Genomic DNA, 26,198 nt, shown 5'->3' on the forward strand with positions numbered 1-26,198 from the left:
TACACATGCACATATACACAGATATATGGTTGCTAGAAACATCACTGATAATCCATAATCAACCTGTTGAATCAGGTTATTACTTTGAAAATTCCAGTTGATATGCACTAACTCATAGATATAGAAGAAAGACTATCTGATTCTTAAATTATATATTTTGAGATCTTCAGGAAAAATACCAAATTAGCACAGAGTATTTTATTAGTGTGGACTTAGCACTCCTGAGACTAGTTAAAGGTTAAAATGACTAACATACAAGCATGAACTAATATGCATAAAAATTTTTTCTAATTTCAAGAAAACTGCATAAATCAAAGAGGAAGGGGGAATCCACTTGGACCCTGTAAAACTTTACTCCTAAAACCTCAGTGTTGACAGGCCATGCATGAGTATAAAATCTGTAATGAAACAGTACAGAACATTCACGTCAGGATTTCCACAGGTTTCACAGCCTGCCTTCTCAAGACTCCCTGTTAAATAATCTCTTCTGTGTAAATTGAATGGAGAGCATTTCAAGACCTCAATGACAGCCATAAAACTTCTCATATTTACTAGAAATATCTGGATCATAATGTTTCCAGAAGTCAACAATGCCTTCCACCAGAAAATTTCTGATATTCTAAAAAAACACAGATACAATGCATAAATTATTTCAGTTCAACAAACATTTCCAGAGTGTTTCCTCCATGCACACACTACTGTGAGTCATTAAGAGGAAGATGACTTAAAGCACAGTCATTTATCTCAAGAAATGTCCAGCCCGGCTGTGGAGAAAGAGCTCAAAGACATAAGAACTCCCAGGGACCATGAGAAGTGCGGGGAGTACAGGACACAGAGGAAGTGAAGGGTGGAGGGAGATGACACATGAGCAGGGTTTAGACGGGTCAGAGAGAGCTCACCAACAAGACAAGGCAGGGAGAGAACTCCAGACAGAAAGCATGAAGTATTATACTGGGGTCCCAGACGTACAGCAAGCACAGCATATTCAGAAACTAAGTAATTCTGACTGGATAGCATAAAAACGCAACAAAGGGAGAGCTAAAAAGGAGAATAAAACAAGAGTAGGTGAAATGCCATGAAGGCCTCACAGGCAACACAATGGAGTTTCATTTCACCCTCCAGGCAATCGGAGTCACGTTAACCAGGAAGCAAATTGCCTGTGTCAAGCTGTCAGGTGTCCAAGGGTCAGAAGGGCCAGCCAAACTGAAAGTGGCAACTGGCCCTTACTCCCCTCTGTGTCCGTGCAGCCAAGAGGCCAACAAGGGTATTTTGCTCCCCTGCTCCATGTCCTCCCAAGATAGCACCAGTACGGTCAGACAACGGGCAGTGCAGGTGGGGGGCTTCCTCACTGCAAATACGTCATGGCCTGGGCTGCTGGGAGGGAAAGAGGGGAGGTAAGTGCCTCAGAGTGGAGGCATTGGACGATGAGGTGCACATGAATAGCCATGGGCAGAGCGCCTGAGTCCTCACTGTCGCCTTCAGAAAACCAGAGAGCAGCACCCAAGTCCTGTGCAGGGAGGGTGGCCTGCTAGGGAAAGCAGGCCTTGGCTCAGGCCTGGAAAACCACACGGAGGTCTGGGCCTGGAGTCAGACCCCTCAGGTCAGATCTGTGATCTGCAGGAATCACTCCCAGACACAGTGGAAGCTGAACTGGATGGATTCACAGTGATGAGGCCAGCAGGCAGCTACTGGAATACTCCAGGTTGCACATGTGGACTGAACTCTTGATAAACAGACTCTCATCCACAGAGGACATGGAGTGAATCCAGGAAGGGCTGATAAACTGGAAGAAAAGGGGTAGGGGGGTCAAGAGACAAGACCAGTTCAGCTGGCAATGAGGGATGAGTTCGAAGGACAGAGCTGCATCAGGGGTGATTTCCAAGATGGAATGATAGCAGGTTATCATGAGGACAAAGGTATGTTCGGGCTTCCCTTGGGGCTCAGCTGATAAAGAATCTGCCCTCAGTGCAGAAGACCTGGGTTCAATCCCTGGATTGGGAAGATATCCTAGAGAAGGGAAAGGTTACCCACTCCAGTATTCTGGCCTGGAGAATTTCACAGACTGTATAGTCCATGGGGTCACAGAAAATTGGAAACAACTCGAGTGACTTTCACTTTCAAAGGTATGTTCAGGAATCCAGAGTGCTGAGGTAGAGGAGGGTCAAGGATACACAGCTGGAGTTGCTTTTCATCAAACAAATCAGTCGAGATGATGGCAGATGACAGTGTCAATGGGCTCAAGAGTAGCAGAAGTGGATGGTGTGGGGTTCTGGTACAAGTGTGAGGAGTCCCGATTAAGCAGCAGCAGACCGAGAACATCACCCATCCACCCAGTCTGGAGACCTGCAGCCATGAGGGCAGAGCAGCCTCGCACAGACGAGGCAGAGAAAGCACTGCCTGGGGGAGCAGGAGTCCTCGGAGAAGACTGAGGTTCAGAGGAGATTTTTCTAAACATGGAACACAGTTTCTAGAAAGAAGGATGGAAAAAGCTGAGGAGAGATCAGCAAAGTAAGGAACCAGAGCAGGAGATGATCAAACTGGACAGAACCAGTATCTATAATGACCCAGACATCACGTGCTGCTGGAGGTGACAGTGGGGCATAAAGTCAAAACCCTGACCCTAGGTCCCCAACCTTTACCAGAGCCTGGCCAGTCTCTGCAGGCATCAAAGCCACTAGTGGTCCCAAACACTCATGTTCTTTTACTCCATTTGTGGGATGTCTCTTTAAATAGACTTACTTAAAAAAATCTCTGAGAATTTATTTGGCAAAACAAAGTTTTCATCAAGAGTAAAAAAGAAACACAATTGTTTATGCTCCCTGGAATAGAAAAAATATTTATTAATACTGTTCTTTAATTCAGAAATGATTCCCAAGAACACCTGTGTTGGAAAGATTCTACACACTCATTTACTTGACCCTAACTGCACAGGACTTTACTCGCACTCTGAAAATAACAGGAGCCTCTCTGAAGAAGACCATCTCAATTCCAACAAGCTGAGGAAGATAATTACCAAAAGTGATCTTTCTAGTAAACCTATTATTCACCAAACCTTAATTGAGGCTGTGTTTTGGGTGTGCCCTCAGACCCTCTGTGCTCTGGTCCTCTCCAGGAGGATAAGCTAGCCCATGAGATATGTTTATATTTATTCTTCAAACAACATTCAGTTCACCCTTTCCACCCTGTTAAAGACTTTCCCCTTGGGTCCAATTCTATAAATTCCTAGAAAAACAGACATAACTTTTCATTAGCTCATCAAAAAAAGACAAATTACAAGCAGAATCCTGGTTAGACCTAAAGAAGAATGCTTGGAGCTCTCATTCACAAATATATTAACAAAACAGATCCATTCAGGGTGATTTACAAAGGGTCATCTGGCTCAGACACCCAAATCTTCCGTATTAGCACAGCTAAGGAGTCTCACTTTAATACAAGTTAGTATTGTCCTTCTTCCCTTACAAATCTCATATGTGTCTCTCCCCAAGCTGTGTGTCATTGTGAGTTTTAAACTAGTGTCTCAGATAAACTCCATACTTTAGTCACAAAAAAAATGATAACCACCACTGATCATATACTAAGCTCTTACTGTGTGCCAGGTGCTTTACCCAGACCTCAAGAATCTTCACAACTGTGTCTGTGGGATGTAAAATATGGCAATTGACCTTGTAAATAAACTTGTGTGAGTTTCTTTGGACTCCACACACAGTATTTTTAACTTCTAGACAATGATAAATAATAGCTAACATGAGACCCTGGATTATCTTAACGTTAATTCACATCTCCTGCATTAAATATCTAATCACATCTACTATATAAGTTAAATTACCAGAAGTGCAGCCTCCTTTCCAAGTCCATATCCCTTCCTGAAAGACACATCAACATGCTTTAAAATGGAAAAAAGAGAGGCAGAAAGAGTTAAAAAAAAAAAAAAAAAAGTCATATGGGAAACTGATTCAACCAGTTCAGCAATATTTATTTTCCATTTGTAAGGAAGCTTTATGAAAATCTGTTTTATCACATGGATTCACATGGTAACATTTTAAGGAACAGATTTCATTTTGCCTAAGTTGCTTCTTTCCTGAATAATTTTCAGCACTCATCAGAAGGACAGAGATAAATACTTTAAATAACATGATGGGCAGTGTTAGAAATCAGGTCTGTCTTTCACAATGCCCGAAATAGGGAGCAGCAGCACTCACCTCCTTCGCACTCTTGATTTTGGTCAGAAACGTATGCAGCTCCATCGTCTCTGCAAACAGTGCACGACATACTGCCTGGTAATGATTTGGTGCCTCTGCTTCAGTCGGGAGATGAGCAGCACACAGCTACAGAAAAGGAAAACAATGATGCCTGCTTATTATCTGTGGTTTTAAGGTACCTGAAATACAGACAAACCTGGTAGTGCCCATTTTCATATCACATGGCAAGGCAACCCCATGATTCCCATAACCCAAAGCTGAATGCACAACAAGACCACCAGGGAAGTCCACACAATTATACAGAAAGAGAGGTTTGTAACTAACAATCCCCCAGCACAGGTGAGCTTCCAGAATTAGCTTCTACTTGACAATGACAGCATGCGTGTAAAAGTGTGGCCTGGAAGTAGAAGAGGGACAACCTCTTACAGAGTACTGATCATAACTCAGGTATTTTAATAGCTACCATTTATTATTTACCATACCAGGTCCTATATTTGACATATTATATACACAGCATAACATCATTTACTCTTCCATGTAGCCCTGAATTAGCACCACTTTATAGTAATGAAACTGAGGCTTCAGAGGAAGCTAGTGACTTGTCCATGGTCATAAAGTTAATGTAAGGGAGTAGGATTCAACACAGTCATATTTGATTCTAAAGCCCAAGCTCATTCCAAAACACGCGGAGTTGTACCATTTGGTAACAAGAATGCCAAGAAGACATGTGGACCACTGGGAAGATACCTCATCATTAGACGGGCAGTGGTGGAAAGAGGGCAGAGGGCAACTGTGACACCTCCAGTCCTAACGTCATCAACAGGTACACAGCCCATAACTACTTCTGGGTCAAAGATGCAATTTAATACCATGCACAACAATTTAGAAAAATCAAACAATTTACTAGATTGGAAAAGACATCCTGTCAAGACTATAATGCATTAGGATAATTTAATCTTTCTATAATAATTCTGCATCTGCGCACAGTGGTTATGTTTTAATGTATCTGCATTAAAAAGTTGTAAGTTCTCCTTTATTCTTTACCATATGCTTGACATTAATATACATTTATTATATTTAATAACTTGTATCTTTTGGAGAGTAAGAGATATCTTTGTAGCTTATAATATCCTTCATAATGTGGCTTTCTGTTATTTTTCATTTGTAATAAGTATTGTATGCAATTTAACAGATTACTATCTTTAATAAAATACATTCTCAGGAAAATATTTCAGCAAGTGTGTCAGCAACAAACTTTCTTCACAAACAGGCTAAGAACTGATGCACTGGGAACATGAGAGCAGAACTGCACAAGTTTAATTATTCACAGAGCAACCAATGAACAGAGTTCATTTTGCTCAATTATTTTTATATGCAGAAGAGAGCTTCTCACATAAAATTATCATTTCCAAGGTGATGAAAGGCAACTGCTAGGACTTCCACCTTTCATTAGTCCCACAATTTTAGACTCCAATTACATGCTGTGAAATATGGTATAACATTTTTGACTGTAATTCATAGTAAGAAATACATTTTACATAAGGATTCAAACACATGCATAAGTGTATGTTTTATACACAAACATTTTACAAAATCAAACTTACACAATCAACTGATTTCACAACCCACTAATAGGCTGTGCCCTGCAACTTGGAAAACCTGGTGTAAAAGTCTAAAATCTTTTTATGTATATGGTATAATCGTATATGTAAATAATCCACAAAAATTATTAGCACTAAGAAGTTTTAGCAAAGTTGGGAGATACATGATCAACACAAAAACATTCTATTTCCATTTTTTAAATAGTAAAAAATAAATAATAATAATACTAAGGAATAAATTTAACCAAGGAGGTGTGAGATTTACACACTGAAACTATAAAGTATTGCTGACAGAAATTAAAGAAGACAAAAAAATGGACAGACATCCTGTATTCATGGGTTGGAAGGCTTAATATTGTTAAGATGGTCGTTGTTGTTCAGTCACTCAGTCGTGTCCAACTCTGCGATCTCATGGACTGCAGCACTCCAGGCTTCTCTGTCCTTCACCATTTCTCAGAGCTTGCTCAAACTCATGTCCATTGAGTTGGTGATGCCATCCAACCATCTCATCCTCTGTCGTCCCCTTCTCCTCCTGCCTTCAATCTTTTCAAGCATCAGGGTCTTTTCCAATGAATCGGCTCTTTGCATCAGGTGGCTAAAATACTGGAGCTTCAGCTTCAGCATCAGTCCTTCCAATTAATATTCAGGGTTGATTTCCTTTAGGATTGACTGGTTTGCTCTCCTTGCAGTCTAAGAAACTCTCAAGAGTCTTCTCTTGAGTTAAGATAATAATACTACACAAAATGATCTATGGATTGAATGCAATTCCTAACTAAATCCCAAAGGCCTTTTTGAAGAAATAGAAAAGCTGATCCTAAAATTCATGTGGAATTGCAAGGGCCCCAAATAGCTGATACAATCTTGAAGAGAGCTGGAGACTCCAGCTTCCAAATTTTAAAACTTACCTCAGGAATATATCTACTTAAAGAAACTAAAGACCTATATATAGAAAACTATAAAACACTGGTGAAAGAAATCAAAGAGGACACTAATAGATGGAGAAATATACCATGTTCATGGATCAGAAGAATCAATATAGTGAAAATGAGGATACTACCCAAAGCAATCTACAGATTCAATGCAATCCCTATCAAGCTACCAGCGGCATTTTTCACAGAGCTAGAACAAATAATTTCACAATTTGTATGGATATACAAAAAACCTCGAATAGCCAAAGCAATCTTCAGAAAGAAGAATGGAACTGGAGGAATCAACCTGCCTGACTTCAGGCTCTATTACAAAGCCACAGTCATCAAGACAGTATGGTACTGGCACAAAGACAGAAACATAGATCAATGGAACAAAATAGAAAGCCCAGAGATAAATCCACATACCTATGGAAACCTTATCTTTGACAAAGGAGGCAAGAATATACAATGGAGTAAAGACAATCTCTTTAACAAGTGGTGCTGGGAAAACTGGTCAACCACTTGTAAAAGAATGAAACTAGAACACTTTCTAACACCATACACAAAAATAAACTCAAAATGGATTAAAGATCTAAACGTAAGACCAGAATCTATAAAACTCCTAGAGAACATAGGCAAAACACTCTCCGACATAAATCACAGCAGGACCCTCTATGATCCACCTCCCAGAATACTGGAAATAAAAACAAAAATAAACAAATGGGATCTAATTAAAATTAAAAGCTTCTGCACAACAAAGGAAACTATAAGCAAGGTGAAAAGACAGCCTTTGGAATGGGAGAAAATAATAGCAAATGAAGCAACTGACAAACAACTAATCTCAAAAATATACAAGCAACTCCTGCAGCTCAATTCCAGAAAAATAAATGACCCAATCAAAAAATGGGCCAAAGAAGTAAACAGACATTTCTCCAAAGAAGACATACAGATGGCTAACAAATTCATGAAAAGACGCTCAACATCACTCATTATCAGAGAAATGCAAATCAAGACCACAATGAGATACCATTTCACACCAGTCAGAGTGGCTGTGATCCGAAAGTCTACAAGCAATAAATGCTGGAGAGGGTGTGGAGAAAAGGGAACCCTCTTACACTGTTGGTGGGAGTGCAAACTAGTACAGCCACTATGGAGAACAGTGTGGAGATTTCTTAAAAAACTGGAAACTGAACTGCCTTATGACCCAGCAATCCCACTGCTGGGCATACACACCGAGGAAACCAGAATTGAAAGAGACATGTGTACCCCAATATTCATCGCAGCACTGTTTTTAACAGCCAGGACATGGAAGCAACCTAGATGTCCATCAGCAGACGAATGGATAAGAAAGTTGTGGTACATATACACAATGGAGTGTTCAATTCAGTTCAGTTCAGTCACTCAGTCGTGTCCAACTCTTTGAGACCCCATGAATCGCAGCACGCCAGGCCTCCCTGTCCATCACCAACTCCCGGGGTTCACTCAGACTCACGTCCATCGAGTCAGTGATGCCATCCAGCCATCTCATCCTCTGTCGTCCCCTTCTTCTGCCCCCAATCCCTCCCAGCATCAAAGTCTTTTCCAATGAGTTAACTCTTACTCAGCCATTAAAAAGAATACATTTGAATCTGTTCTAATGAGGTGGATGAAACTGGAGCCGATTATACAGAGAGGAGTAAGCCAGAAAGAAAAACACCAATACAGTATACTAACACATATATATGGAATTTAGAAAGATGGTAATGATAACCCTGTATGTGAGACAGCAAAAGAGACACAGATGTATAGAACAGACTTTTGGACTCTGAGGGAGAGGGAGAAGGTGGGATGATTTGGGAGAATGGCATTGAAACATGTATACTATCATGTAAGAAACGAATCACCAGTCTAGGTTTGATACAGGATACAGGATGCTTGGGGCTGGTGCCCTGGGATGACCCAGAGAGATGATATGGGGAGAGAGGTGGGAGAGGGGTTCAGGATTGGGAACTCATGTACACCCATGGCGGATTCATGTCAATGCATAGCAAAACCAATACAGTATTGTAAAGTAATATAAAAAATAAATAAAATAAAAATAAATTTCACTATTGCTATAATAAAAAAAAACTTACCTCAAAGTTGCAGTAATCAAAACAAAGTGGTACTTGCATAACAACAAACATACAGATTGATGCGATGACACACAACTGAGAGTCTAGAAATAAACCCATATATCTATGCTTGATTGATTTTTGATGAAAGTGCCCAGACCATTACGGAGGGAAAGAATAGTCTCTTCAACAAATGATGCACGGAAAAGTGGATATCCACATGGGGGAAAAAAAAATTGTACCCCTATGTCACAGCATACATAAATATTAACTCAAAATGGATCAGTGATCTACATTTAAGAGTCAAAACTATAAAACTCTTCGAAGGTGAAGTGAACCTTCATAGCGGTGAACCTTCATGGTCATGAACTTTGTAGCAGGTTTTAAGATATGATACCAAAAGCACTAGATACAGCATATCTTACTTTACTATAGCACTATATTATGCATTGCGGATAGTGTGTTTTTAACAAATTGAAGGTTTGTAGTGACCCTGTGCATTAGGCAAGTTTATCAGTGCTATTATTCCAGCAGCATTTGTTCACTTCTTGTCTCTGTGGCACATTTTGATAATTCTTACAATATTTCAAACTTTTTCTTATCATTATTTTATTATTTACTTTATTTTATTATTATTAACTTTTATTATTTTATTAGTATTTGTTGTGGTAATGTGATCAGTGATCTTTGCTGTTACTATTGTAACTGGTTTTTTGTTTTATATTTTAAAGTATGTATTGTTTTTTAGATATAATGCTATTATACACTTTATAATAGACTATAGTATAGTATAAATGTAACTTTTATATGCAATGGGAAACACCAAAATATTCATGTAACTCACTTTACTGCAACCTTTGCTTTGTTGCAGTAGTCTGGAGCTAAACCTGCAATACCCCTACGGTATGGCTGTAAATGGATAAATTAGACTTCAAAGTTAAAATTGTACACTAGTCAAAAAGGCCATCATCAAAAAATCTAGAAACAATAAATGCTGGAGAGAAAAGGGAACCCTCTTGCACTGTTGGTGGGAATGTAAATTGGTACAGCCACCATAGAGAACAGTATGGAGATTCCTTAAAAAGCTAGGAATAAAACTACCATATGACCCAGCAATCCCACTACTGGGCACATACCCTGAGAAAATCAAGACACATGTATCCCAACATTCCCTGCAGCTCTATATACAATAGCCAGGACATGGAAGCGACCTAAATGTCCATCTACAGATGAATGGATAAAGAAGTTGTGGTGCATACATACAATGGAATATTACCTGGCCATAAAAAGGAATGAATCTGAGGCAGTTTAACTGAGGTGTATTAACCTAGAGACTGTACACAGAGTGGAGTAAGTCAGAAAAACAAGTATTGTATAATGACATATATCTGTATCTGTGTGTGTGTGTGTGGAATCTAGAAAAATTTTACAGATGAACATATTTGCAGGGCAGCAATAGAGACACAGACATAGAAAACAGACTTGTAGACACAGTGGGGGAAGGAGAGGGTGGGATGGATTGAGAGAACAGCACTGAAACATTTAGAGTATCCTATGTAAAACAGCTATTGGGAAGTTGTTATGTACCACAGGGACTCAACTCAGTGCTCTGTGACAACCTAGAGGGGTGGGAAGAGGTGGGGAGGTTCAAGAAGGAGGGGAATATATGTATGTTGTTCAGTTGCCCAGTCAGGTCCAACTTTTTGCAACCCCATGGACTGCAGCACGCCAGGCTTCCCTGTCCCTCACCATCTCCCAGAATTTGCCCAAGTTCATGTTCACTGCATCAGTGATGCCATCCAGCCATCTCATCCTCTGATGCCCTCTTCTCCTTCTGCCCTCACTGTTTCCCAGCATCAGGGACTTTTCCAATGAGTCGTCTGTTCACATCAGGGACCAAAATACTGGAACTTCAGCTTTAGCATCAGTCCCTCCAGTGAATATTCAGGGTTTATCTCCCTTAATATTCACTGGTTTGATCTCCTTGCTGTCCAAGAGACTTTCAAAAGTCTTCTCCAGCACCACAGTTCGAAGGCATCAATTCTTTGGTGTTCTGCCTTCTTTACGGTCCAGCTTTCACAACCATGTGTGACCACTGGGAAGACTATACGGACCTTTGTCAGCAGAGCAATGCCTAACCTGGATATATGTATACTTCTGGCTGATTCACGTTGTTGTAGAGCAGAAACTAATACTACTTTGTGAAAACAATTATCCTCTAATTAAAAAAAAAAATGTACATCAAAAGATTCTATCAAGTGCACGACAAGATAATCCACAAAAGCAGAGAAAATATTTGCAATCTAATAATGATCTACTATTCGGAATGCGTAAAGAACTCTTAAACTCAACAAAAGACAAACAACCTAATTTAAAAACGGACCTGAACAGACATTCTTCCAAAGAAAGTAGACAAATGGCCAAAAAGCAAATAAAAAGATTCTCACCATCACAAGTCATTAAGAAAATGCAAATCAAAACCACAATTAGATACCACTCACAACCACTAGGATGGCTATAAAAGCAAAGAGAAAATGGAAAGTAAGTGTTAGCAAGAATGTGGAGAAATTGGAACCCTTGTGTATTGCTAGTAGAAATGAAAATGGTGAAGCCACTGTGAAAAATAGCTTGATGGTTTCTCAAAAAGTTAAAGATAGAATTACCATGTGATCTAGCAATTCCATTCCTGAGGTGTATTTCCAAAAGAATTTAAAGTAGGTATTCAAACAAAAACTGAAACACAAATGTTCATACCAGCACCATTCACAGCAGCCAAAAAAAAGGTGAAAACAATTCAAATATTCTCAGCTGAGGAGTGGATAAACAAACTGTGGTATATTCACAAAATGGAATCTATTAAGCCATAAAAAGGAAAAAGGTACTGACACATGCTACAACATGGAACCTTAAAAACATTACACTCAGTCTAAGACGCTAGACACCAAAAGTCATATACCATATGATTCCATTTATATGAAATACCAGAATACATAAATCCACAGTGACAGAAAGCTGATCAGTGGCTGCCATGGGCTGGAGAAGGGATAGGTTTCCATCTGGGATAAAGAATAGGCTTTGGACTGAGATAGCGCTGACAGCTGGATAGTATCCTGAATTACTTAATGGCACTAAATTGTGAACTGTAAACTTTGTTATGTGTATTTTACCACAATTTTTTAATGTACAAAAAAAAATTTTTTTTAAGCCCATGAAATTTCATGAAGTTTCCACTGAGACAGATGAGAAATAATCCCTTAGAGGAAAAATAACTCCGGTGATTATTTCAGTTTCAATGAATTACCTAATAATTATTTTATTCTCTGTGTGTATACGCATCATCACATCTAATTCTTATGTCAACTCAATTTAGAGATTAAGAAATAGAAATTTACAATAGCTAAGAATTTACCCAAGCCACACACCTAGCCAGCAGAATTGGAAGTGAACCCAGGCAGTCTAACTGCAGGATGAGTTACACTAAAGGAAGTAATGTTCTTACACTAAAAGAAGCAATTTTCTTCAAGTGCTGAAACACTTAGAACAAAGCATACAGGCAGCATGCCCCAAATGACCTCTACAGTTACCAAACAAGTGACGCTTGTGGAGGAGTGGAAATTCTACGGACTTGTGTCCACAAGTTTGTTCTCTATGTCTGCATACACAGTCTTTCCTTTATACACACACCAGTCAGTACATGCAGAATTTTGTGGTCTTTTCTCCATTTATTAAAAATTTCCCACACTGCTACTTAACCTACATGATTATAATTTTAAAGACCATATGATAATCTATGTAGCTGATATACCATTTTTCTGGAAGTCATTTATTTACAGTTTCAAAACAGTGTAATTAATGCTGTGATACACATCTCCTTGTATCTATGTAACATTTCATTTTAAAAATCATCTCCTTGTACAGAGAACAGACTGGTGATGCCAGTGGTTGGGGCTTTGGGGGTACAGAGTAGAATGGGTGAAGGCAGTCAAAAGGTACAAACTTCCAGTTATAAACTCAGTCAGTCCTAGGAATGTAATGTACAGCATGGGGACTAAGGTTAACAATACTGTACTGAATATTTGAAAGTTGCTGAAAGATAGAGCTTAAAAGTTCTCATCACAAGAAGAAAAATCTGTAACCATGTGTAGCGATGGATGTTAACTTATCGTGGTGATCATTTTGCAATTTATACAAACAAGGAATCATTACCTTGTACAGTTGAAACTAATATAATGTTATATGTCAATTATATCTGAGCTTAAAAAACTGACCTCTTTGAAAAACTTCTAATAGTAGTATTACTGTGTGGAAAAATTTTGAACATACATAAAATGAGGTGGACAGTATAATGAATTACCATCCATCACCCAATTTAGCAATGATCAATTCATGGCCAGTCTTACTTTATCTACATCTTCATCCACTTAAGCCTCACCCTCCAGGATAATTTTATAACAAATTCCAGACATCTGAATTTCACATGTAGATATTTTCACCATATATTCATTAAATGAGTTTTTTAAAAATATACTCACAATTCTATTATAATATCTAAAAATATGAATAATTCCTAGTGTCATCAACTATAGAGTAAAAGGTAAAATTTTCCTGATTATCTCAAATATACCCACAGTTCATTTTTGTTTTTATTTTCATTACTCTAGGAGGTGAAGTAAAAAGATATTACTGTGATTTATGTAATATCTTAAGCAGAGAGTGTTCTGCCTATGCTTTCCTTTAAAAGTTTTATAGTACCCAGACTTACATTTAGGTCTTTAATCCAGTTTGAGTTTGTTTCTATGTATGGTATTAGAGACTGTTCTAATCTATAGATTCAATGGAATCCCCATGAAATTACCAATAGCCTTTTTCAGAACTTTCCTGGTAGTTCAGTTGGTAAAGAATCTGCCTGCAATGTGGGAGACCTGGGTTCGATCCCTGGGTTGGGAAGATCCCCTGAAGAAGAGAAAGGCTACCCACTCCAGTATTATGGCCTGGAGAATTCCATGGGCTCGCAAAGAGTTGGACATGACTTTGGTTCACCTTTTCAGAACCAGAACAAAACATTTTAAGATCTGTATGGAAACACAAAAGGTCCCAAATAGCTACAGCAATTTTGTAGGGAGAAAAAAAGAAAAGCAACAAAGACAGAGCTAGAGGAATTAGGCTCCTTGACTTCAGAGCTTTGACTGTACTACAAAACTACAGTAATCGAAACAGTAGGATACTGGCACAAAACCAGACACACATCAATGGACAGGAAAGAAGCCCGGAGGCAAACTCACACACCTATGGTCAACTAATCTATGACAAAGGGGGCAAGAATACACAATGGAGAAAAAACAGCCTCTTCAATAAATGGTAGGAGGAAAACTAGACAGCTACATGTAAAAGAATGAAATTAGAATACTCTTATGCATTTCATTATGGACATGAAACTGAGCAAACTCTGGGACATGGTGAAGGACAAGGAAGCCTGGCATGTTGCAGTCCATGGGGTTGCAAAGAGCTGAAGACAACTTAGTGAGTAAATAACAACAACAATGTATTTCACTGAAAGCTGAAAGTCTAGGAACTATTATCAAATGCTAATCAATTTTTTAAAGTGAAATAACAACTGTTGAAAGAAAGAGATACTGCTGTAAATTTTACCTTCATGACATCTCTATAGGACCGGATGGCTGAAACTTTCCTCTTTTCGTCGTCATCCTCCTCCAGACCCTCATCTGCAGCCTCGTAGCCCTCGTCATTGCTGCCGTCAGCCTCTACTGTGTTGGCCATGCGATCAATGAGCTGCTCCAGTGGGGGGCTTAACTCCCTTTCTTCATGCTCCTTCAAGCCATAGTCCAGTGCCTTATAAATAATAATTCCCAAAGATTCTATAACCTAGGAACATTAAGGAAGGCAGTTAATAGAGACAACTGAACAGCTTTATAGAACTGTAAGGCATAAAATATTTAGTATGATGTTTAAGCTACGTCTAATCTATTCCATTTCAGAAATGTGACACATTAAATTTGAGGAGCTTAAAAAGTCTCATCTGTGTTTTCTGTAAAAATCTCAGATGCGACTGAACTGAACATTCATCGATTCATTCAGTAAATGTTCACGGAGCACCTCTGTACCAGGTCCCATACCTGGTGCGGAGTGCAGTGGTGAAGAAAACAGGTAGAGTCTGGACCCCACACTCATGGAACTTATTACTGGGATCACAGAGATAAAGTGAATGGCCAGGTGAGGTCTGAGCACACTGGAGAACGCAGCTCCTATTAAGAGGCAGCAGCTTCACTATTTCAGGTGAATGTTTCTCTGCAGGACAGTGTGACTGACATGACAAACAGATAACACAAAATAAGATGAAGGAAATGAGTGCAAATACATCAGAAATCACAATAAATGGAAACAGGTAAAACATGTGACAGGCAAAACAGGTGAAAAATTAAAAGGATGGAAAGGTACATTCCAGAAAAATACAAATGAGAAGAAAACCACAGTAATAATGTTAATATCCAAAAATGAGAATTCAGCAAAAGCAGTATTTAAAAGGGCAAAAAGGAACATCTCAAAAATACTGTGAACTGAACTTGCATGTACCAAACAATACAGCTCTAAAATAAAACCACAAATGTTTTACCTAAAACTGTCATAATGACTAATTTAAAATGATAAGCCCTTATCACAGTAGGAAATTTTAAAACATTTCCCTCAGAAACTTATTAAAAAAAAAAAATTACAACGAAGACTGTGTGATCTTGCAATATGAGACTTGTAATATGATCAACAAGCCAAATGAAAAACATGCACATATATCTATGTGCAAGCTTGTATGTGACATAGGAGTACTAGAACATTTCACCTTTCAAAGAATAAGCCTGATTTTTCATTAGATAAGCAAAAGTTAGAGAAACTGATAGAGTAAAACTTTGAGAGGAAGAGAAAGGGCCAACTAGGATCCCACCAGACAGAAGGCTTTCACAGATGGCAATAACTGAGATGTCAGAGTGAAACAGAAACAATCAGATAATTCTCCCCTTTGTTAAAAGCTAGTTATTCCTTCTACACATATAAAAATAAGAGTAAGTTTAGAAAATTTAATAAACCATTTACAGAAAAATAAGTTACAATGAAAAACAGAAAATAATGTGATGTCTATTCACAGGGGAAATGTCATGCTTTGGTTAAAAAGGCAGTCTATGAAGTTACTTGCCTGGGTTCACATCCTGGCTCCATTACTCATGTGTTATTGGAAAAACTGCCTCATGTATCTCTGTGCCTGTCAGCTCATGTACAAAATGGGGATAGTAGCCGTACCTACTTCATAAGGTTCTTGTGAAGATTAAGTGAGGTAATAATACATGCAAAGAGCTTAGAACAGTGCCTAGCATACTGTAGCTTTTGAAACTTAGTGTGCCACCAATGAGGTGCACAATGGGGCAGCTCTACGTGTACCAACATGTAACAAGATGCCCAGCATGTATCATGGTTCAAAAGGCAGCTGCACAAGAACACTGATATACACAATAAATATATGCAGAATAAACATATGCCTGTGTATACAGGTACTATACATTTTTCTAGAAGAACAGACAAACTGTTAAGTTACCTCTGTAAATGAGGCCAAGAGAGCTTGGCAAACAGTCTCTTTCTCTATTACGTGAATGTTTTTGTAAGACCATATAAAACTTTTATAAATTTTAAATTACAAAAACCACAAAAATCATTTTTCACAACTCAAGTTTTTTGCCATCATAGTCTTAAAACATTAAGCCCTACAGAGCAAACTGTTATTCCCAGAAATAATCTGGCTTGACCCATGTCTACCCTCACTCTTATGCTCATAAAACAATGGTTCCCAAGACCCTGGGTTACCATGCCATCCCACAGGCTGGCACGAAGCACCCCCAATATCCAGGATTAACAGCTTTTTCCAAATCACAGAAGTACGTGAATTAATGAGGACAATTCTCTCAAAGCCATCTAATATACTTACTGGCAGATGATCAAACAAATTAACAATATGCAAATTTAACATCTATTTACAAGGAACTGATTAGGCTTATTCCACAGCCTTCTCATGACTATGTATGCTTAAAGTGAATTTATGTTGTACAGACAGAATAAAGTCATTCTCTGCTAGTAAAATTATTTCCAATTTTTAAAACAGTTTATCATGTGTTCTGTAACAGGTGTGGTAGCTCCACCCTCTGAATAAATTCGACAATCACTGCTCTGGGTTTTACCTACTAAGGCCCATCAGAAAAATTATAACACAGATATGTTGAGGAAAATGCATATTTCATTTCACTGTCCTTTTAAAGATATTCCTGAATCTAGACCCTGAAAGAGTCTGAGTCTATGATCAGAAATGAGAGCTAACATTTACTTAGCAAGAATCATGTCAATGACTCTGCCAAGCACTCCACACGTACTGAATCACTAAATCATCATAGCAATTCTATCAAGTAGGCATTATTCTTACCTTGCTTCCTTCTGATTAAGAAACTGAAGCACAGAGAAGTGAAGCAATCTGTTCAAACTCTCAGAGCCAATAAAGAGGAAGACCCACTAAACAGCAGGTAGAAAGAATCTAAACCTGTGGTGGTCTCAGCCCGGTTAAGGGATTATTATTAGATACAAGACAAGATTCTGAAACACAAATGAAAAGAGTACTGGATTGGGACTTTCCTGACCATTCAGTGGTAAAAAATCTGGCTGCCAATGCAGGGGACATGGGTTCGATCCCTAATCCAGGAATTCCATACACTGTAGGATAACTAAGCACACAGGCTATTGAGCCCATGCTCTAGAGCCTGTATTCCACGAAAGAAGTCACCCCAATGAAGAGACCACACATCACAACTAGTAAGTAGCCCCCACTCGCCACAACTAGAGAAAGCCTCCATGCAGCAGTGAAGACCCGACATAACTGAGCAAAAAAAAGTACTGGGTTGGACTTAAGCAGACCAAAACCTGGATTCCAATTCTCCCACTTAGCAGCTTTGAGACTCAAGAAAAAACTCAACTTACCTGGCTTCAGCTACCTGGTCTATAATAAGGCAATGCTAGAGTGGTTCTGATGTAATTTCAAACTCTAAATAAATTGCTAAATATATGTATTTTAGTACAGATAAGGCAGCCAAAGCAACTGAATAAAAATAAAGACTGGATCAACAGACATAGGAAAATATTCTAAGAGAACTCTCCCTGAGTGGCTCTCAATTTCTAACACAGAGAACAGCAGATTCCTCAGGTGCCTGTTGAAAGTGAGTGTCTCAGCCCTTCCCAGGCCTGCAGACCATGGATTGGAACCTGCAGGGTGGGTCTGGGCTCCACACTGGAACCGGTTCTTAAGTGACCAGCATGCACTGGAGTTGGTGCCCCCCGGGTTAGGTATTAGGGAGGATCTAGTTCAGTGTGAATAATCTATTCAATGCCTTTGCTTTTTGAAGTCAGGGACTCTCTAAAATTGCTTAATTTTTTTAAAGTAACAGCTTTCTTAAGATATAATCACATACCATACAATTCACCCATTTAAAGTACACAACTCAGTGGTTTTCCATATCCTAAGAGTTATGCAATCATGACCACAATCAATTCTAGAATGTTTTCTTCACCCTAGGGAAACCCCACACCCAATAGCAGTCACTCACCATTTTCCCCCAACCCCATCCTCTTCCTGCTGGTAGACAATTATCAGACTACTTTATGTCTCTACTAAGGTACTTGCTCTGAACAATTCATACAGATGAAGTCATACAACAAGTCTGTTACTCAACTTCCCTGGTGGCTTAGACAGTAAAGCATCTGCCTACAATCCGGGAGACCCAGGTTCAATCCCTGGGTTGGGAAGATCCCCTGGAGAAGGAAATGGCAACCCACTCCAGTATTCCTGCCTGGAAAATCCCATGGATGGAGAAGCCTGGTGGGTTACAGTCCATGGGGTCACAGAGAGTCGGACATGACTGAGCAACTTCACTTTTCTGTTACTCAGCATGTCTCACTGCAAGCTCCATCCATGTATCACTACTTCATTTCTTTTTATTGCCAAACAATATTACACTTTGTGGAGGGACCTCATTTTAGTCATCCATTTATCAGCTGATGACTATTTAGCTGTTTCTAAGATTGCCTACTTTTAATAGAGAAAAAAGATTAAAAAATTTTTGCATTAAGATTTTTCCAGGTAAATATATCAACGTACTCAATATGTTCACTATAGTAAATCTTACTGCAGTGTAAATAAATGTACTACCTAAGTTAATAGCACACTTTCACACACTACTAAAACAGGCTACAAAAATATTTAATATGAATATGATTATTGTATATTTAATAGAAGGTTTTTATTCCTAAACCGAATACTTTCTTTCAAAACCAGTTGTTAAATTGTGACTGCCACCGGAGGTTATGGCTTCTGTGCTGGAAAACTACTACCTTCACTTTCCAGCGAACAATTGCTCTCCTTGTCCCACTTTTCTTTTTTTAAGCTCCATGGACCTGCTCCAGTCTACTTCATAGACCTTGTTCTCTCTACTCCCTTTCTTATTTGTCTAGTGCTGACCTACTAATTGTCCTGACAGGCAACTCTGTCAGTTTGTGGAAGCACTTTTATTCAAAACTGTGGAAAACTACAGATATGCCTAAATCTTTTTTTAATTCCAGAATTCTTTATTAGACTTTTAATTTAAAACCATATCCCTGCTTCAATTTACATTTTTTCCCACTTGAGATTAGGTCAAAAGCTTGCTTCTAATTAACTGACAAGTTCCATGGCACAACCACCCCTTTCGCTGGACTCACTGTGGCTGGGACACACCTGCTCTGGTCACAGCCTTGTTGAACAAATAACAGAAACATAGCTTATGGCAGATTTCCATCGTACAGCTAATATCTAGGGAGCTTACCTACACAGGCATGGGCCTGCCCTACACATTTGCATGCACTTCTTACGGAATTCTCATTACAGTACCCTTCAGAAGTATAGCATATACCATCAGCCCCACAACTCAAAAGATGAAGAAACTGAGATTCAGTAAGCCAGAGTTAGAACTCAAAGCCAGGTTGGCCTCAAAGCCAGTGAGTTTAACCACCTATGCAGCTCTAGTCACAAAGTCAAAGGCAACAAAGCTAAAGCCAGACAGGCAAGTACAAAAGGCAGAACACCTGTGACCACACATCACAGGGCTTGGGGACTGAGGAGGAGGGCTGAAGGCCGCCTGGCCCTCTGGGGTTTCAGTAGAGGAGGCAGGCATACTCCTACGACTTTCCTTCACACACGGATAGGACAGAAGAGGCACAAAAATTTCCACAATACATGAAATGTCTCTCTCAGCCCCAGGGGCTACTGAAGTTGCTCTTACGTAAAGGGAACGCATTCTTAGTGGCTCACACCTCATAACTTCTGTGAATGGCTTACAGAAAAGCAAAAAGCTTCTGTGCTAAACTGAAAAAACAAACAAACAAAATGGGACAATCTGAGAAGTGTCAGGGCAAGGACAACTGATAGGAACCAACTTCCAGCTCCTTCTGGTTCCAATCAAGACACAGCCAGCACCTCAACACTCGCACTCATCTATGTCAAGACGTAGAAGAAGTAGGGAACACATGTTTTTAAGGGTTAAATTACCTTTGCTATACAGAGGGGTTTAATGCAACAGTGACATTAGATGATCAAAATAAGCATTTTCCATTGTCTGTTTACATTCAACTTATCTTCATAAAGCAAATTTGTATTGTTAAAGAACAGAGATTGCATTTTTAAAAGCTTAGATGCATGATAAATACACTTTCAGGACTGGCTGGGATATGATGATATTTTAATCTTGCCTCTTTTACTGATGTTTTTCCTATATAACCACAGAAATATCATTCTAAAATGTAACTCCAAGCTTCTAAATGAGCTATGTTCCAAACTTTCCTTTCAATGCAGTCTGAAAACTAGAAATTAGTTTTACAACAGAAAAAAAATGCTATAAAAGATTCCAGTATTAGGCCATAATCAAATGTTTAAATTGAAAATAAAGTGCAAAAGTTGTCTGGGCCCATGTCCACTTTGAAGCCCGAGCACAGAAGGTCGCGTAGGCACAGCAGTGGTGGTGGGGGGGGGGGGGGGGGGCGAGGGGTGGGTGCTAGCCTCCCAGCACCAGGAGCCCCTCAGCTTCCCAGTCACACTGGCGAGGCAGGGGGGGGCGACAGCCTCTCTCAGTCAAGGACCTCTCTCTATAGGGGCCACCGTATACACGGTTTGTGAAATGATCTCTTCAGCCTCATCATACACTCACTGGGGAGTATGAGGTTTATAGTACGATGTCTATAAACTACACACAATCCTGTATATCTTTATTTTTACAGATGGGAAAGAGACTATACAGATTTATTTACCAAATATCACAAAGCCAGTGATACAGCAGCGACACAAACAAAAATCCCTGCCCTCCAAAGCTGATACTCTAGAAGACAGACAACAAACAAGCCTAATAAACTACAGGGTTTCTAGACGACACCATGCATTGTGGAGGAAAAAGCTTCATGCAGCCAGGGCATGGTGGGGGGCGTGGGGGCGGGCAGGTTCAACAGAACTGTCAGTGAACACCTTCCAGTAGAGGGCTGCACGGGGCAGCTGGAAGGAGATGAAAGGGTGGTCTGTGGAGAGAGTGTAAGGCAGAGGAAACAGCCAGTGCAAAGGCCCTGAGGAGGAAGTGTGCCTGGAATGTCCTGGGAACAGCGAGGTGGCCAGGATGTGTGAAGAAAAGCAAGTAAGGGAGAGTGTGAATGAGGAGTCAGGAGCACCAGGTGCGGGGGGACATGCTGACCATTGTAAGGGCCCTGCCTGTCTGCTCGGGGAGATGGGACCCACTGAAGGTTGTGGGCAGAGGAGTGACAATGACAACTTACAACTAAAACCGAGAGCGCTGGCTCTGGACTACAGCAGAATAAGGGCAGGAGGAAAGGGTACCAGAGACAGGTGGGCAGCGCTGGCTGTACCAGGGACTAAGGAGGGTGCCAGAGCTCTGTTCTGAGCAAATACGGAAAACTCCAGGAACAGCAGACTTTTCGGGAAGCAAAACAGGAATTCAGATGTAGGCAGATTAAGTCTGAGATGCCCACTAGATTTCTCAGAGGACCAGTAAACTGGCAGGTAGTCTCAGGGGAGCAACATAGACTACAGATAACGAGTTGTTAAGTCATCAGCACGGAGATGATATTTAAAACAATGAGGCCAGATGAGATCACTGTCCTAGATTCAAGTGCTTGAGCACAGAGAAAAAATTCACCAAGATTTTCCTTTTTCTGAGATAATAAAGAATTGTCAGTGATTTTTAATTACAGAAGATTCATTTGAAGGGCTTCAAAAATGTATAGAAACGCTAGTCATCTGGTAAACAAATGTAATATTATCACGTTTTATGAAAGGAACAATCTCATTTTTCATTCATATGTTTTCTCTCAAGAGCAAGATTCTTCTTATATATTTGAACATCAGAAAAATCAGATATTCTAAACGTGAGTTTACAGATCATCTAATCCAATTCCTTTCTTTTACAGAAAGGAAGGTGAAGGTGAAGACAAGCTGGACAACCTGCCTAAATTCACACAACTATCCAGGGGCAGACCAACACCCAGGGTCCCTTCTACCCTACCACAAGGCTCTTCCTTACGCGCCAGTCTTCCTGCAGAGCAGTGGCTCCCAGCCTGTGTGCATACACCCGAGCTGGGTCCACACTCACCACGGCTGGCCATGTTACTGCCCATACTGGCAGAGGGCAGAGCAGTTGACAGCCTCCTCTGGGGACCCCTCTTCTCAGAATTGCCCTCACCCCCAGGGTATGCCGCTTCCCAGTGGGAATCACTACTGTAAGGAGTTATTTAGATGAAAAAAAAACAAGGAAAAGAAAGGATAATTGTCATTTAATGACAATACAGAGAACTGTGAAGAATTCATTTCTATTATCTCATCAGCCTAATCAAGCACTCTTATTTTCTGCTACTGTTAGGTTCCCTGATCCCTATCCAAATATTTGTTTTATGGTTATTCTTCTTGTTATCTGAGCAAAGCCCATTACTATGAGCCATTAGGTACAAAAAATAAGAGCCTTCAGCTTCGTGTTGTAGTTTTAAATCAATTAAAACCAAAATAAAGTTTCATTAAAGTTAATATCTAATTACTACTTAAGACAGGCTTAAAATATAAATGATATAACCTATTAATTGAAATTTTCTTAGAAAGCAAATTCTCTACTTAGAAAAGTTAAAACTGCACAGATATAAGAATTACTAACATGGCTACTTAACTATCAATAAAGACCAATATATTACTTACAAAACAGATCAGTTCATTTGATAATGCAATACCAATAACTTTAACAATCTAAAATAATAGCTTTGTGGAGAAGGAAATGGCAGCCCACTCCAGTATTCTTGCCTGGGAAACCCATGGACGGAGGAGCCTGGCAAGTCTGTCCATGGGGTTGCAGAGTCAGAAGTGCGCGCAGGCGTGCACACACATGCACTTGACTGCTCAATCCCTTGACATTAAGAAAAGTTTCCTCAGCTGCTTCCTCCTCCTCACCATTAATGCCTCCATTTTCAAGAAAGGGAAGAACTACCTCAGTGTATTTTTTCTCCTACTTTCCCAAAGCATCAGAAATAAAGTTCAACACATCAAAAAATAATAATAGCTCTGAAAATATTGTATATTTTAATATAAAATGGTTATAATATGGTTATAATGCTATAAACCACTTTACAAATGAAAGGTATTATCAGTTATCATGCTTATCTGATAATTTAAAATTCAAGACAAAGATCATTGCTGAGTGAGTGATAAACAGTAGAAACTGAGGGGTCATTTGTGCATTCATTCATTCATTCAAAAATGTATTTCCTAATGAGATCCTCCAACACACTCGCACCACACTTAGGACTAGGTATTACAAGTGGAAATAAGACATAGTTCCTTCCTAAAGGAGTTCACAGTCCAGCGGGAGACATACTTAAGAAAGCATGCAATTAACACACAGCAGACTAAACACCTCTAGGAGTAAGTACCAAACGCCGCCTATCAAGCATACTAAAGGGACAACTAACCCAGCCTGGGGGAACTGTCAGGAAGGAAGAATAAGCTTAGGCTTAGAAAATGTGCATTAGCTAGGGAAAGCAGGAAGTGTGTTATGAGCAGAAGGAACAGCAATGCAAATTATCTGGAAGTGAAAGAAAGATGAAGCTTTCAAAGCCTTCAGATGGATCAATATTACTAAAGAATAGAGAGGCGAAGCTGGGGAGACAAGCATGATTAAATGAATAAATAACTAAACAGTGAGTAAGATTAGTTGAATAGATTATATCCATATAACAGAATACCATAATATGCAACAATAAAGTATGATGCTAAAACATATTTGATAACATGGAAAGTATTCTTTAAACAAGTATCTACTGAGCATCTATTATTCACTGAGCTAGTTAGACCAAAAAAAAAAAAAAAAAAATCAAGTTGCAAACGAGTATGTTCACATATGATATAACTCTATGGAAAACATACAAATGTTCTTGAGAACAAAGATAAAATTACAAAATGCTAACAGCATTACCATTGGGAAATGGAGTTACAGTTGATTTTTTTTCTCTTTATTGTCTAATCTTTCCCACTTATTATCATAGTACAAATAATCCAAAGTAGATTAGAAGCTTTTCCATAAGGTCAAGCATAATTTAAAGAAAACTACACAGGTAAATCTGTCACAGGCTCTCACACAGGGCAGATATCTAGAGTTGTATCTCTGCTTTGACAAGAATTATCCAACTAAACTTTAGTGAACACCTGTCTTGTCCAGGCACCAAAATACAGATACAAAGATAAATGAGGGACAGTCCTTGCACTGAAAGAGCTCAGTCAAATGGAGAAGACAGACATGCAAACTGGAAGCATGACAGGGTGAGGGATGTGGCCGAGATGACAATGCTATGGGAGCACTAAGGACAAAGACTGTGCGAGAAGGTCAGGGCTGTGACACACACACTGCTTCTAGCAATGCAGCAGCAGTCCAGTGTGTGCCTTAAGGTTCCCCAAAACACTGACAACAGGACTACCATATGGCAACCAATTTCACTCCTGGGTATATATTCAAAAAAGCACTACTATAATTCGGAAAGATTCAAGCACCCCAATGTTCACAGCAGCACTATTTACAGTTGATAAGATATGGAAGCAACCTGAGTGTCCATCAACAGATGAGTGAGTAAAGAAAACGCAGTGTGTACACACACACACACACACACACACACACACACACAGAATACTACTCGGTCATAAAAAAGATGAAGCTTTGCCATTTGCAACAACATGGAAGAACCTGAAGGGCATTATGCGAGGTGAAATAAGTCAGAGAAAGGTAAGTACTGTGTAATATCACTCATATATGGAATCCAAAAAACATGACAAACTAGAGAATATAACAAAAAAGCAACAGACTCAAAGATACAGAGAACAAACTAGCAGTTACCAGCGAGGACAGGGAAGGGAGGGCAACATGGGGTGCCAGATTAAGAGGTACAAACTACTATGCACAAAATAAACTAGCTACAAGGAAATATACTACAACACAGGGAATACAGCCAATATTTATATTAACTATAAATGAAATATGACCTTTAAATGCTGTGAATAACTACATTGTATACCTGAAACTTATATAACAGTATACATTAACTGCACCTCAATTTCTAAAAATGTGCCACACGTACCCAGTAAGGCACATTTATCCCACATCACCATGACCAGTGTGTTGCAAGAAAACAAAGGTGGGAGGGACTGGAGGAGAGAGCAAATGACACAAACTAACAGGGCTCAGGACACAGTGAGGCTGCTTCACAAGGAGCCTTTGTGGGAGGGGCACAGCGGCCCGTGCAGGGGATCAGAGCCACCTCCAGTCGCCAGCACTCTGGAGGTCAAGGGCAGACACGCTGCTGGGCCCGAATGTATGGGGACAGGGACTGTTCTAGTAAAGCCAACCTGCCAGAAGAGCGGAAGCCCAGGATTACCCATCTTTCAGTGAAAGAATACAGAAGTGAGGGGTAAAACAAAAGCCAGGAAAGAAGGCTAGTCTGCTCTTATTTCAACTGCTAAATAAACCAAAATAATAATTTTCCTTTGCTTTCACCCTAAATCATCACTAACGCTTGAAATAATTTTAATTTCCTACATTTGTTTTGCCTTTTCATTTCACAGACACTTCATTTTTCTCCTTTACCATACGACTTCCATTTTTCTTTTAAATAAGGTAGGAACAATCAAATGTGGCCACTTTGAATATTTAAACCTTTGTTATACACAAACTTTGGAAGAAATCTTTTTTTCCTACAAAGTGCAAAGACAAACAGGAAATAGCCTAACAATGCAAA

At 39.5% G+C, this 26,198-nt stretch overlaps 1 protein-coding gene across 1 annotated transcript in view; it reads right to left on the minus strand.

Annotated features, from left to right (window-relative positions):
• SPIRE1 (spire type actin nucleation factor 1) overlaps positions 1-26,198 on the minus strand; it is a 139,642-nt gene that overhangs the window by 64,732 nt on the left and 48,712 nt on the right. The window contains exons 3-4 of the mRNA XM_052660245.1: positions 14,451-14,684; positions 4,200-4,325 (exon numbers count right to left, since the gene is read on the minus strand). Coding sequence (XP_052516205.1) covers positions 4,200-4,325; positions 14,451-14,684 — 360 coding nt within the window. The remainder of the gene's footprint in view (positions 1-4,199; positions 4,326-14,450; positions 14,685-26,198) is intronic.

The sequence above is a fragment of the Budorcas taxicolor genome, chromosome 22 (assembly GCF_023091745.1).
Source record: "Budorcas taxicolor isolate Tak-1 chromosome 22, Takin1.1, whole genome shotgun sequence".
Classification (NCBI taxonomy): domain Eukaryota; kingdom Metazoa; phylum Chordata; class Mammalia; order Artiodactyla; family Bovidae; genus Budorcas; species Budorcas taxicolor.